Source organism: Budorcas taxicolor, chromosome 6 (assembly GCF_023091745.1).
Source record: "Budorcas taxicolor isolate Tak-1 chromosome 6, Takin1.1, whole genome shotgun sequence".
Taxonomy (NCBI): domain Eukaryota; kingdom Metazoa; phylum Chordata; class Mammalia; order Artiodactyla; family Bovidae; genus Budorcas; species Budorcas taxicolor.
In genome coordinates this window covers 7,026,829-7,042,250 of record NC_068915.1, presented here as the reverse complement: position 1 = coordinate 7,042,250, position 15,422 = coordinate 7,026,829, and the positions used below count along the sequence as shown (strand labels likewise).

The following is a 15,422-nucleotide window of genomic DNA, read 5'->3' as shown; positions in this document are numbered from 1 at the left end:
CAGCAGACACCCTCACATGACCAGCAGACACCTTCACATGACCAGCAGACACCTTCCCTAGACCAGCGGACACCCTCACTACACCAGCAGACACCTTCACATGACCAGCAGATACCTTCTTCACAAAAACCTGTGCTTGATTCATGTACTCCCCCTTCACCAAAATCACATATATACTGGCCTTCCTCCCATCTCTTTGAAGCAGTTTCTCAGAGGTATATGAAGTGCTATCTCCCAGGCTACGGTCTTTATTTTGCCCCCAAATAAAACAACTCATAATTCTCATATTGTGCATTTTTTTGTGTGTCAGCAAACTCTTCAAATTACCTGGTCTCAAAATTCCAATTTACTTCTATACACAAATGATACCATGTAATGAAACTATCAAATTAAATATTTATTTGGTGCAAAAATTCTCAGGAACTGTTTTAGGTCTTGGGAAATGAAATAGTGAGAAAAAATTACAGGTGGTCCCTACCCTCATGGAATCTAACGGGAGAAAAACAGGAGTCAAAAACATAGATTCACAATTGCAAACTGTGAGCACAGTACTAGAGCTCCAGCGAGGATAATGGGAATTCGCGAAAGCTCTCCTGAGGAGGTGACCCTGAACTGAAATTTAAAAGGTGAACAGCAATTAACTAGGCTAAAAGGGCAGGATAGTGTGGAGGAGGCTGTGGGAAAATTATTCCAGCAAGTGCCCATGAAGCACCTTATGAAAAAACAAAAGCTAAAGACATTTTTATATAGTTATAACGGTGGGTGTTTTTCATTTTAATAGTAAAAAATAGAAAACAGCAATATAATATCAAATGACAGAGACCATGCAACATTTCTTTTCAAAAATGTAAATGAGCAGCTCTCCCCTTCTTACATGAACACAAATTGTGGCATCCATGTCAGTTTGCTCCTTCTTACGTGAGACAGGTATTGGAATCACTGGGCGGGTTTGACTGTATCTCTCTTGGATGTGTACACTGCAGGTGCACGTAAGCTCCTGCAGTTTTCATACTTCTCTTCCTTGCACACAGGAGACACCCCAAACCAATGAATGTTGGATTAAATGAAATTTTCCAAAGAAGAATTTAATACTGTACAGCAAACAGTGGTACCAGTGATAAAGATATTCATTTCTCATACCAGCTTATTTTTAAATTAAGTGTTAAGTGGTGCTATAATTTTATGAGAAAAGTAAGGTTTAAAAACGTTATGGAAAATTTTTCACCGTCAGTCTGTGCACCCAACTTCCTTTGACACCCAAGCTCCTCCTGTCTGTACCCCACTGCCCATATGACGTTCAACTCCTGCCAGAGAATCACTCCCCGATCACTCATGCACCAGACAAGCTCGGGCGTCATTTTCAAATATTCCATGAAACAATTCCAAACTACAGGTTTGCACAGGCTTTCTTTTTCTTCCTTCCTTAAAAACAGGACTTTTTTTTTTTTTTTTTTAAATTTTTTAGCCTTTTATTCGTGAGAACTTGTTGCTCAGGAAACTTTCAAATAAAAATCTTTAAATTTTTTACTTTCTCATACTTTACCACTAAGAGGACACATTAACTATGTAAACTTCAAGTCCCAGTATTATCTAAATACCTACAAAACATAACTGGAGTTAGAATTCATCAAGCAGGGTACACAAATGTATTTCAATTATTCTAAAATCCCATGAAAGCTTCCAACTTATCATGACATAATGCTAAAAAGTCACTATTAGTAAGACATACTTCTATTTTAGAAATGTTAAAATGTGAGAAAAGGCGGGCCTTAGAATTGACAGTGATAGTGATAAATGATAAAAATGATAGTGAGAGGCTCTAAAATAGTTCCTCAGCTGTGGTGGCTCTCTGTAGATGCCCAGGGTTCCACACCCAGGGAGCCTGGTCTTGGACACTGTACATATGAAGGGAACATTTCACGCAAAGATGGGCCCAGTCAAAAAACAGAAACAGTATGGACCCAGAAGAAGCAGAAGAGATTAAGAAGAGGTGGCAAGAATACACTGAACTGTACAAAAAAGGCCTCAATGACCCAGATAACCACCATGGTGTGACCAGTCACCTAGAAGCAGACATCCTGGAGTGTGAAGTCAAGTGGGCCTTACTATGAACAAAGGCAGTGGGGGTGATGGAATTCCAGCTGGGCTATATCAAATATTAAAAGATGATGCTGTTAAAGTGCTGCGCTCAATATGCCAGCAAATTTGGAAACCTCAGCAGTGGCCACAGGACTGGAAAAGGTCAGTTTTCATCCCAATCCCAAAGAAGGGCAATGCCAAAGAATGTTCAAACTATCACACAATTGCACTCACTTCACATGCTATCAAAGTAATGCTCAAAATCCTTCAAGCTAGGCTTCCATAGTACGTGAAATGAGAATTTCCAGATGTGTAAGCTGGATTTAGAAAAGCCAGAGGAACCAGAGATCAAATTGCCAACATTTGCTGGATCATAGAAAATGCAAGGGAATTCCAAAGAACATCTACTTCTGCTTCATAGACTACACTAAAGCCTTTGACTGTGTGGATCACAACAAACTGGAAAATTCTTAAAGAGACTGGAATACCAGACCACACTACCTGCCTCCTGAGAAATCTGCATGTAGGTCAAGAAGCAAAGAGTCAGACATGAAACAACAGACTGGTTCCAAATCGGGAAAGGAGTAAATCAAGGCTGTATCCTGTCACCCTGCTTATTTAACTTATATGCAGAGTACATCATGTGAAATGTCAGGCTGGATGAAGCACAAACTGGAATCAAGATTGCTGGGGAAAATACCAATAACCTCAGATATGCAGATGATACCACCTTAATGGCAGAAAGTGAAGAGGAATTGAAGAGCCTCTTGATGAAGGTTAAAGAGGAGAGTGAAAAAGCTGGCTTAAAACTCAACATTCAAAAACCTAAGATCATGACATCTGGTCCCATCACTTCATGGCAAATAAATGGAGAAACAATGGAAACAGTGGCTAACTTTTATCTTCTTGGGCTCCAAAATCACTGTGGGCAGACTGCAGCCATGAAATTAAAAGATGCTTGCTCCTTTGAAGAAAAGTTATGATGAACTTAGACAGTATATTAAAAAGCAGAGACATTACTTTGCCAACGAAGTGCCCTATAGTCAAAGCTATGGTTTTTCCAGTAGTCGTGTACTGATGTGAGAGTTGGACCATAAAGAAACTGAGTGCCAAAGAACTGATGCTTTCGAACTGTGGTGCTGGAGAAGACTCCTGAGAATCCCTTGGACTGCAAGGAGATCAAACCAGCCAATCTTAAAGGAAATCAACCCTGAATATTCACTGGTAGGACTGATGCTGAAGCTGAAGTTCCAATACTTTGCCCACCTGATGCAAAGAGCAGACTCATTGGAAAAGATCCTGATGCTGGGAAAGATTGAAGGTAAGAGGAAAAGGGGGCAACAGATGTTGGATGACATCATCAACTCATGTCCATCATCATGGACATGAATTTGAGCAAACTCCCAGAGATAGTGAAGGACAGGGAAGCCTGGTGTGCTGCAATCCGTGGAGTTGCAAAACACTGAACACAACTGAGCGACTCAACAACCACAACACTCAGTTGCCAGGCACCAAAGGTCATAAAACCCACTTATGGATTCACTGAAAATCAAACCAAGGAAGAATGCTTTCTCTTTTCTTCTTGTTTCTCCCAACATAATTCTCCATTTAATAGAAGAAATATTTATATGAATAATTTCAAGATTGAAAAAATAAGGTTGGTGTATTTAATTGTCTCAACTGTAACCTAAAATGGGATCCTAACAACCTTTGCCCTGACAAACGTGGAGCTCTGTGTGTCTGCTGTAACACCATTCTAAAAAGGGATAACATTCTGTTCTCCAGCTGCCAAGCTTTTTCTCATAGTACTTTCTCATAGCAGTTTACAAACAGCGGCCAAAATCCTTAAGGGATAAGACTCAGTTTCTAAAGTAACTTTATACATTAAATATTTTAAATCTTATGTTCATAATTCTGTTTCTACATGAGTTCATACAATCTATATTTCCAAGTTCTTATGTTAATACTTTTAAAATACTGCATTAAAGCAAACAATTTAAGATTATAATACACATGTTAAAAATAGATTCAGGCTTTTGAAGCTTTCATTTTAAAATAATTTAAGATATAAGTCTTTAAGTTCCTTAAAGGACACAGTCTTATGCAGTAATCAGTTTCACTTCAGAGCATATTTATCACTAAAGCTAGCTAAATCGGGGTTAGATATAAAAACGCATAGTTTCACAATCTTCATGTACTTTTTAAGTAAATAATATACTATAGAGTCCTTATACTAAAAATATAATATTAATGAAACCCCTTTGGGTTGGGTTGTGCAAAATGCTCACATGAATTTCTAATAACATACAGGATGTGTGACAAGTACATGGTAACCCATGCTGAAAACCTAAAAGAGTGGAAAAGGAAGGTAGACATTAGCCTTCGAGATTTACAGAACATCAGAACCAGGCTTCTCCTTCTTGGGAATGGAAGCTTAAGGTCACAATACAAGGCACGGCACAGACCTACATTTCCTGCCTCCTGGCCCAGTGTTCCACATAATGCTCACTATCTCCTGTGCTTTGGAGAAAGTAGTCTGTTTTTTAACATGGTTTCTCAAATACCTTTATATGATCAAAAATTCTTCCTAGGACTTCTCCAGTGGGAGAGAGGATAAGAATCCCCCTGCCAATGCAGGGGCCACGGGTTTGATCCCTGGTCCAGGGAGATTTCCCATACCATGGAGCAACTGAGCCAGGGAACCACAATCACCACACCTGTGCTCCGGAGCCTGCGAGCTCCAACCGCTGAGCCTGTGTGCTGCAGCTAACAGAGCTCGTGGTGCACCGACAGCCTGCGCTGGGCACCAAGCGCAGCCCCAGCAGTGAGCAGCCAGCGCACTGCAAGGAAGAGCGGACCCTGCTCGTCACAGCTAGAGAAAGAGACCCAGCACAACCAAAAACTAAAAAAATATATTAATTATTAAAACAGTCTCCCTACTTCCTTTTCTGTTCTGCTCTTTAAAATGAAATAGAACCTTTCTCATTAGTATAACAGAATATACTGCTATCCCATTAATAGGTGATAGAATACATCAACAATCTCTGAAATGATTTTTTTTTCTGTATTCACAGAGTTTGTTAGAAGCCTAACATACCTAGAGAACTCAGCCACTGTTCGGCAGTTTGGTCTGTCTTTGCCTTTCAAATGTCTGACCAGCCCTCAGGAGAATGCATTTGTTCGGCCAGGACCTCTACAGTACGCCCAGCCCACTGCCGCAGTCCAGATGGTCTCTGCCGTCAAGGAACAGTAAGCAGTAACGTGAAATAAAAAGACTTCAAGAAAGAGGTCTAAGGTGGACATGTCAAGCTAACCCACAAGTCTGCAGGAGCAAGAGATCTCTGCTAGCAAGAAAAAGGAATGTTATTTTACGTGTTTAGTAAGTAAAACCTCAGTAAGCCAGATATTGCTGAAAGAACTTGGACTTTGATTTCGGAACCTTGATTTCCATGGCATTACTTATTAGCAATGATTTTACTGTATGATTTTAACTGCCCCATAACCTGTAGAACTTCTTCATCTGTAAAACTCAGATAACACCTTTTTCACAAGCTGCTGGCTTCCTTTTAAAAAGCTTTTGACACACAAACTATGACAGTGAAGCAGATTTTCTTCCCTTTGATGGATTAGACAGCAGTGGAAACTCTGCCCAAACCCTGCCAACTCAGGCCAGCAAGACCAAGCAATGTCTTCTGTAGGTGACGGATGTGGATGTAATGTGCTGGTGTTCATTTATTCTCTGACAGTCTTTCCCTTTTTTGTTAACCCCATTTGTCAGCTCACTGACATCCAACCCTTTTTCTTTCCAGTGGCATATTCTTCATATCCACCAAATCTATCAGACTATGAACAATCATGAAGAAAAATAATTTAAACTATTTAATAACAGTACAAACTTCCTTATCGATTAAGTCATACTCAGTTCAGTTCAGTCGCTCAGTTGTGTTTGACTCTTTGCAACCCCGCTGACAGCAGTACATCAGGCCTCTCTGTCCATCCCCACCTTCCGGAGTTTACCCAGATGCATGTCCATCGTGTTGGTAATGTCATTCAACCAATTAATCCTCTGTCAGCCCCTTTTCCTCCTGCCCTCAATCTTTCCCAGCATCAGAGTCTTTTCAAATGAGTCAGCTCTTCGCATCAGGTGGCAAAGTACTGGAGTTTCAGCTTCAGCATCAGTCCTTCCAATGAATATTCAGGACTGATCTCCTTTAGGATGGACTGGTTGGATCTCCTTGCAGTCCAAGGGACTCTCAAGAGTCTTCTCCAACACCACAGCTCAAGGGCTTCCGTGGTGGCTCAGAGGTTAAAGCGTCTGCCTCCAATGCGGGAGACCTGAGTTCGATCCCTGGGTCGGGAAGATCCCCTGGAAATGGAAATGGCAACCCACTCCAGGATTCTTGCCTGGAGAATCCCATGGACGGAGGAGCCTGGTGGCTACAGTCCATGGGGTTGCAAAGAGTCGGACACGACTGAGCAACTTAACTTCACTTCCACAGTTCAAAAGCATCAATTCTTTGGTGCTCAGCTTTCTTTATAGTCCAACTCTCACATCCATATATGACTACTGGAAAAACCATAGTTTGACTAGACGGACCTTTGTCAGCAAAGTAATGTCTCTCCTTTTTAATATGCTGTCTAGGTTCGTCATAGCTTTGCTTCCAATGAGGAAGCGTCTTTTAGTTTCATGGCTGCAGTCACCATCTGCAGTGATTTTGGAGCCCAAGAAAATAAAGTCTCTCACTGTTTCAATTGTTTCCCCATCTATTTGCCATGAAGGGATGGGACCAGATACCATGATCTTTGTTTTCTGAATGTTGAGTTTTAAGCCAACGTTTTCATTCTCCTCTTTCACTTTCATCAAGAGGCTCTTTAGTTCCTCTTTGCTTTCTGCCATGAGGGTGGTGTCATCTGCATATCTGAGGTTATTGATATTTCTCCCGGCAATCTTGATTCCAGCTTGTGCTTCTTCCAGCCCAGCGTTTCTCATGATGTACTCTGCATAGAAGTTAAATAAGCAGGGTGACAATATACAGCCTTGACATACTCCTTTTCCTATTTGGAACCAGTCTGTGGTTCCATGTCCAGTTCTAACTGTTGCTCCTTGACCCGCATACAGATTTCTCAGGAGGCAGGTCAGGTGGTCTGATATTCCCATCTCTTTCAGAATTTTCCACAGTTTATTGTGATCCACACAGTCAAAGGCTTTGGCATAGTCAATAAAGCAGAAATAGATGTTTTTCTGGAACTCTCTTGCTTTTTCAATGATCCAGTGGATGTTGGCAATTTGATCTCTGGTTCCTCTGCCTTTTCTCAATCTGGCTTGAACATCTGGAAGTTCACAGTTCACGTATTGTTGAAGCCTGGCTTGGAGAATTTCGAGCCTTACTTTACTAGCGTGTGAGATGAGTGCAATTGTATGGTAGTTTGAACATTCTTTTGCATTGTCTTTCTTTGGGATTGGAATGAATACTGACCTTTTCCAGTCCTGTAGCCACTGCTGAGGTTTCCAAATTTGCTAGCATATTGAGTGCAGCACGTTCACAGCATTAAGTCATAACTAAGGTACAATTTCCCTGAACCTAAACTCCAAAGAATAAGATTATTCCCACTTTTTCACACTGTACAAAAATTAGTTATGTCCCAGATTTTCTACCTGTTTTAGACAAGAATAACTGGTCTTGTTTTTCCCTGTTTCCCTAAAGTTCAGCTAAGTTCCTACAGAGTTAATAGTTGATTATAAATCAAGTGAAGTTTAAAGTCTTGGATAAAAAAAGTATCTGATTAAATCAATAAGAAAGGAAATTACTTTGACTATTATATCCATTTCTAATCTAAGAAAATTACACAGATACTCCTGAATCTATACCCAAATGGAGTAAAAGCTTCTGCCATCTGTTTTATAGGTGAAATTACTTAGTTTCATGTATAATTAGATGATGTACATACTTGCACAAAATGCAAAAGTTCCTATTTTAAAGAAAATGAAGAACTAAGTATAATTTTTGCCAGAAATCTACCATTTCTACCTTAGTTCTTAAAAACAACATCAAAAGTAAATTCACAGGTTACTAAGCAAAATAGCCTACAAGATAACTGATTACTTTTGCTACTTTATGATATAAATATCTCATATCTAATTAGATTAAATATAGTAATGGGTTTTACTTAAAACAAATACCAAAAAAGTTAAAATTTATGGTAAGGAGCATAAAATATTAAACAAAGATGACACAGATATGTCCTTGGAAATAGCATACATCTCCAAAGCAAATGCTCACGGGGAACATTCTCGGGTAGTAACCACTTGGGTTAGGTTTATTTTTATAGTCCGTTGCTAACACAATGACATGCTTTAAAGGTTCTGTCAAACAACAGAACTGACTTTAAAAAAAAAAAGCTATACTAAATAAATCCTTGTGATAGATGCCAAATCAGGATATCTTGAAGGATATCTTTTTTTTAATTGCAGCAATAGTGGCAATATTAGATAAGGAATAAAATCTTAAATTTTTACTATACCTAAAAATAAGCATAAGTCATTTATTCTAGAGGAAAATAAATCAGGATGCTATTCAGAAGGAGGATAACAGTATTCATGCAATCCATTTTCTTTAAGAAACAAACTTTAAAACTTATTTCCTTGATCACAGGTTATAAATATAAAATATCAGGAACTCCCTGGTGGTCCAGTGGCTAAGACCCCATGCTCCCAATGGGGGTGGTCCAGGTTCGATCCCTGGTCAGGGAACTAGATCCCACATGCCACAATTAAGATCTGGTGCAGCCAAGTAAATATGTTTTAAAAATCAGCACACCCCTTATTCTCCATTATTAACTATAACTGTTTAGCCTGGGGCTTCTGACAGGAACTCAATAAATGATAGTGCCATTTATGTATACATGGAAGAATGAATAGGTTTAGGGTGCAGAGATCAGAAATTCACTTTCGAACATGTTAAGTCTGAGGGTTCTAAGAGGTACCCAAGGAGAGATTCTAGAAAGGCATTTGGGTATGTGGAGGTGGGGCTACAGATGCAGGAAGGAATGGATGAGAGCAATAGTACAGGGACTCATGAGGACCTGGCTTCTGACCACCTGGCTTGGAATCCCAGCTCTGTTACTTAGTAGCCACTGGTCTTAGGTAACATTTATTAGCTACTGGTCTTAAGAGTTATCTAACTCTGTGCCTCAGCTTCCTTATTCCAAAAATGGAACAATAAGTGGGCTGATGTGAGAATTAACTAAATGAACATATATTAAAAAGTTTCTGTGTTCACTAAGTGCTTTATAAGTTATGACTATTATTATTCTCATCAGTAACTGTTACAGATGATACTTAGTCTTGGTGGGGGGGGGTACAGAGTCTAAGAGAAAAAAGAGGAGACCCCGAGTTATTTTCAAATATCTTTTGATACTGGCTTTTAACATAATTCCACAGTGATAAGAGAAGAGACTCGGCATGATTTCAACACCTTTAGACCAAGAAACTTTTGCACTTATGTCCCTGGATATCCTCCAGCGTCTCCCAGTTTATCCTACTGCTGTGTGAAAACGGTATAAATCTTAATTACGCTGAATTGGTTCATGGTGCTTTTCAGGTCTACTAAATCTACTCTTCTATATATTCATTCTATTAATTTTTGAGAGTTTCATATTGAAATTCCAACTAAAAATCTTAATTTATCTACTTAAAAAATAATTGCAATATACAGTGGAATGATATGTAACTTTGTTCTGTATTTTCCAAGTCTCCTATAAACGTGTTATCATATTTTCATACTTTAAAAAATAGAAAAGGAGGAGGAAAGAAAAAAAGAGGAAACTCAAACTCAAGCCTTAATGAGCCCCAGGATTAGAAGTCAGGATGATAACAAAAGGAACTGAAATGCTCCCTCCCTCTGAGGCTGGAAAAGATACACCAGGAGGGCGTCACGGAGACCACAAGAGGGAAGGCTGCCAAGAAGGCCTGAATCCTTGGTGACCCAGACTTTCATCCAGCTAATGGTGGAGTGGAGTGGTGATAGTATGCCACACTGTCACTTATGCATTTATCTTTAAAGGATGGATACTGATATGCTGGTATATGCACACTTATTTCTAGAAGGAATCACAAAGAGTGAGTAAAAATTGTAAGGGTGGGGCAGAGGCGTAGGAAGGAACTTGCTTCACTGTATACCATTTTCATCTTTTGAATGTTTGTACGTTACCTATTTAAAAGTAACTGATTCATTAAAATGCAAAAAATGCTACATATTGTTATAGACACATATATATGAAGTCAAATATATAAAATCCACATGTATAGGAAGGATACACACCGAATTCATTAGTGTTTGTGCCTAGAGTGGGATGAAAGAAGAGATATCCTGTGAAGTGTTAATTCTTAGAAAATTATTTTAGTCAAATACGACAAAACGTTAACATCTGTTAATGATGGTGGCATGTACACTGATGTATTATTCACTAACATTTTAAATTTTGTTCAAAGGATCAAGGTTAAAATTTAAGAAATCTCTCTCACAGATACTACTACACAGCAGTCAGAACTGCTAAAATTAAAAAGACGACAATACCAAAGGTTGGAGAGAATGCAGAGCAACTGGAACTCTGATACCGCATTGAAAAGACTACAAAATCATATAACCACTTTGGAAAATGGTCTGGCAATTTCTTATAAACCTAAATAAACATGTATCCCCATCAGCCAGCAATCTACTCACAGCTATTAATCCAAGAGAAATGAATACGTGTCCATAGAAACACTTGTACTAGAATATTTATAGAAGCCGCTTTATTCACAAAAGCCAAAAAGCAGAAATAGCCAGATGTCCATCACTAAAAGAGTAGATAAACTGATGGGGCTTCTTAGGTGGCAGAGTGGTAAAGAATTCACCTGCAATGCAGGACACTCGGGAGATGTGGGTTCGATCCCTGGTTCTGGAAGATCCCCTGGAGAAGGAAATGGCAATCTACTCCAGTGTTCTTGCCTGCGAAATCCCATGGACAGAGGAGCCTGGTGGCTATAGTCCACGGGGTCACAAAGAGTCAGACATGACTGAGCAACTAACACTTCCACTTAGGAGCATTATATTAAATTTCTGGGACCATCACTAAAGACACCATCCCTAAAAGAAGCAAATACTGAATGTACCTCTCAATTTATGAGACCATAACTGCATGTAAGACTGGCTTCCAGGAACAACGCAGTGCCTCTTCCATGCCCAACTCTAACCCAGTTCACTGTGCTCTCAGCGGAGATGGTGGCATTCTGCTGCACCCATAAAAAGACTGAGTGAACATCTCAAAGGGGACGGAAGCCACTGTGCATGCGGACACTGCCTCTCTCCTCCTCCTTCCTTCTCTGAGGGGTCATAGAGCAGCCCCCTACCCCTTCCCAGGTCACTTTACCCCGGGTCCCAGCTGGTGTGACAGGCCCAAGAAACAGTACAGATTTGTTCTCTCTTAGAGAGGCTCTGGAGAAGGCAACGGCACCCCACTCCAGCACTCTTGCCTGGAAAATCCCATGGACGGAGGAGCCTGGTAGGCTGCAGTCCATGGGTCACTAAGAGTCAGACATGACTGAGCAACTTCACTTTCACTTTTCACTTTCATGCATTAGAGAAGGAAATGACAACCCACTCCAGTGTTCTTGCCTGGAGAATCCCAGGGATGGGGGAGCCTGGTAGGCTGCCATCTATGGGGTCACACAGAGTCAGGCACAACTGAGCGACTTAGCAGCAGCAGCAGAGAGACCCTACTTCTCACTCAGGTGCTACTAGGTAAGCATCAGGTCAGCAATCTCAAAGGATCAGAGCCAAGGTCAGGTTTAACTTGGGAAAGCATCTATGCTTCAGCTTTTAGCAAGCAAATAGAATCCAGAGCTCAGCCTAATTTACTGGACCATCGCAGGTTACAGTCACAGCTCCAGCCTGAGTAAGGCTTCCCTTCAGCCCCCACCTGACCAGCTTTGCTACAGGACCTCGTGCCTATCTCCCTGTGCACGTGGGCATCCACCACTCAGGGGCAACAAAAGGAGGAACAGCAGCTACAGAGAGTGGACGTCCTAATCCCAGGACCCACTAACAGCATCCTAATATCAGAGATTTTAAATACACACCACTTCTCTTTGTCGCCACTTAACTATAAACTGGGGGCTTCCCAGGTGGCTCAGTGGTAAAGAATCCACCTGCCAATGCAGGAGACATGGGTTCGATCCCTGGGTCAGGAAGATCCCCTGGAGGAGGAAATGGCAACCCACCCCAGTATTCTTGTCCGGAACACTCCATGAGGGGAGCCTGGTGGGCTACAGGCATGGGGTAGCAAAGAGTCAGACATGACTGAAGCAACCGAGTGTAGCATACAGCATGGCAACTATAAACTGGGAACACCTTTCTCAGCTGACAGATACAACTGACCCACCTCATGCTTTCTAATCCTGCTGAGTTTAGACAGGGGTTGATGAGCGTCCTGGCCCAGAGATTACTAAAGCAGATGTGGCAAGACCAAGGACCTCAGCCTGCGTTATCTTCCTTTTACCAGAGCACCTCGAAGCTGCAGTACTGAGCGAGGGCATAAAGACTTCACAAGAGGTGTGGGTACCTGTCATTTTCTGACAGTCTGTATTTCCTGTATATGTGCATTGCTGTTGCTGTTGTTGAGTCACCAGTTGTGTCTGACTCTTTGCAATCCCATGGACTGAGCATGCCAGGCTTCTCTGTCCCTCACCATCTCCCAAAGTTTGCCCAAGTTCATGTCCATTGCATCAGTGATGCCATCAGGCCATCTCATTCTCTGACGCCCTCTCCTCCTTCTGTCCTCAGTCTTTCCCAGCATCAGGGACTTTTCCAATGACACAAACCAGGGGCTTCCCTGGTAGCTCAGCTGGTAAAGAATCTGCCTGCAATGCAGGAGACCTAGGTTCGATCCCTGGGTTGGGAAGATCCCCTGGAGAAGGAACGGCTGGCTACCCACTCCAGTATTCTTCCCTGGAGAATTCCATGGACAGAGGAGTCTGGCAGGCTACAGCTCATGTACATTGTTACAACAGGCCAAATAGAGACCTACCCCATCTGTGTTTGGAATACAGGATGCCAAAAAAAACACAGTGTATCAGATTTTTTTCTCTTTCTTCTTACTTTTTAAAAATTGGGGTTTAGTTGCCTCAGAATGTTGTGTTAGTTTCTGTGGTACAGCCAAGTGAGTAAGCTATATATATATGTGTGTGTATATACACACACATACCCTCGTTTGGGGGTTTTCTTCCCATTTAAGTCACCAGAGAACATTACGCAGAGTCTCCTGTGCTATACGGTCAGTTCTCAGTTTACTTAATGAATTGAATGGACTACATGTTTTTCACGCTCCAGTTTTCTGTTTATGATACAGAAAAATATACAGGAAAATAATGACAAAAGAGGAATTTCAGAGTTATTAAATTACTGAATTGCTATTTTCATCACTTACCTCATTTGAAGGGATCGTGGCAAAGGGCTTGATGATGGCGGCTAATGGGATCTGAGCTTGCTTGGCCATATCTGACGTGCAGGGAAAACAGTACGTGGTGCAGCGGATGTACCGAGGACTGGCATTGCCTGAAACGGTCAATGATGCAGACTCAAAATCTGCCCTGTATTTAAATATTTATAAAGGCACGTCTAGGTAATGCATTGCCTTATTTGTAAAGCTTCATGATTTCTAACAAATAAAAAGGAGCACTGTATAATTTTATGATCTGTACTCTAGGCACACTATAGTTTCTTGTAAAATAAGACACTAAATACTGCTGCAAAAGTGTAAAAGATTTTAAATTATTATTTTCCATAAGCAGGGTATTAACATAGCCACTCAGAGATTTGAGAGGTATTTAGATTCAATGGGAAAAGTAAAGCAAAGACACAAAACATAAGAATAAAATTTCTTCTTCATCCTCTCCTATCAATACATCTGTTATGAGAAAGGTAAGCATTTGTATACCATTTCCTATCAGCTAGTTATACTGCGTCAAATAGAATTCCGCTTGACCATGTTCTCCTCCTTAACTTGTAATTCAATTTAGAAATTAAAATTCTATTTATAACAGAAAAATTTTTTAAAATACCCGAATCTGTTTTTAAAACACACCAAGTTTCCTGACCAAATATTTTTTTCATAGCATGCTGCTGCTGCTGCTGCTAAGTCGCTTCAGTCGGCAAGCGTAAGTATTAAAACAGTAGCCGTGGGAATGGCCCTGACGAACTTATTTGCAGGGCAGGACTAGAGACACACAGAGAACAGACCTGCGGGCCCAGTGAGGGAAGGAGAGGGAGGAGCAGATTTAGAGCGTAGCACTGGGACACATCACTATGCATGAAACAGACAGCCAGCGGACAGCTGCCGTATAACACAGAGAGCTCACCCCAGTGCTCTGTGAAAACCTAGGGGGTGGGATGGGAGAGTGGGAGGAAGGCTCAAGAGGGAGGGGATATATGTATACTCATGGCAGAAACCAACACAGCATTGTAAAGCAATTATCCTGCAATTGAAAATAAATTTAAAAACCCAATATCCATGGCACGAATATTTCTAAATCACTAGAACAACTTATCTAAAATAAACTTAACAATTAAATCATAGTCTATTTTGGCAAAAGAGCGTGATTATCAAACAAGTGTGTATTGACTGTCTGTTAGATACTGTCCTAGGTGCTTCCTTGTAGAGTTTATGTTCTTGCAGAGGACACAGACAATAATAGACCTAAAAAAACCCCAATAAATTACACAGGACCTTAGACGATGACAAACGTTATGGGAAAAAAGCACCTCTCGGGGAGGGGTACCACAGTGGGAAAAGACTGCAATTTTAAACAGAATTTTACAGAATTGGTCTTCTTCAAAGGCATCATCGGAGCAAAGGCTCCAAAGTGGGAAGGGATTTGCTCGCAGGTGTCTGGGGACAGCGCGAGCCTGGGCTGCCAGAGGAACATCAGGAGGCCAGTGAGACTGGGATGAGGCTCCCGGGGCAGCTGGGGAGGAATTCAGAGACGCCACAGAGATCAAATCAGCTCGATGCAGGTGACTCCGAAGTTTTCAGCCTGAGGAATCAGAAGCATGAAGTTGCCACGAACTGACCAGAGGAAGGCTCCGGGAAGGGAAGGGGTTTTCTTGAGCCCGTGGGTGAAAACCAGGAATCTGGCTCCGGGCAAGTCCATCTGGGAAATCCATTAGGTGATCAAGCAGTGACGCTGAGTAAACAATCAGACACACAAGGTCTCGGCGCTGGGATGAAAGCTGAGATGGAGAAACACACTTGGGAGTTCTGGGCATATAAATAGTATTCGAAGCCAGGAAACTAGATTAAAAACC

General features: G+C 41.2%; 1 protein-coding gene across 1 annotated transcript in view; it reads right to left on the bottom strand.

Annotated features, from left to right (window-relative positions):
• The window catches only part of SEC24D (SEC24 homolog D, COPII coat complex component), a 113,007-nt gene that overhangs the window by 61,795 nt on the left and 35,790 nt on the right, over positions 1-15,422 (bottom strand). The window contains exon 7 of the mRNA XM_052642403.1: positions 13,546-13,673. Within this exon, the coding sequence (XP_052498363.1) occupies positions 13,546-13,673 (128 nt within the window). The remainder of the gene's footprint in view (positions 1-13,545; positions 13,674-15,422) is intronic.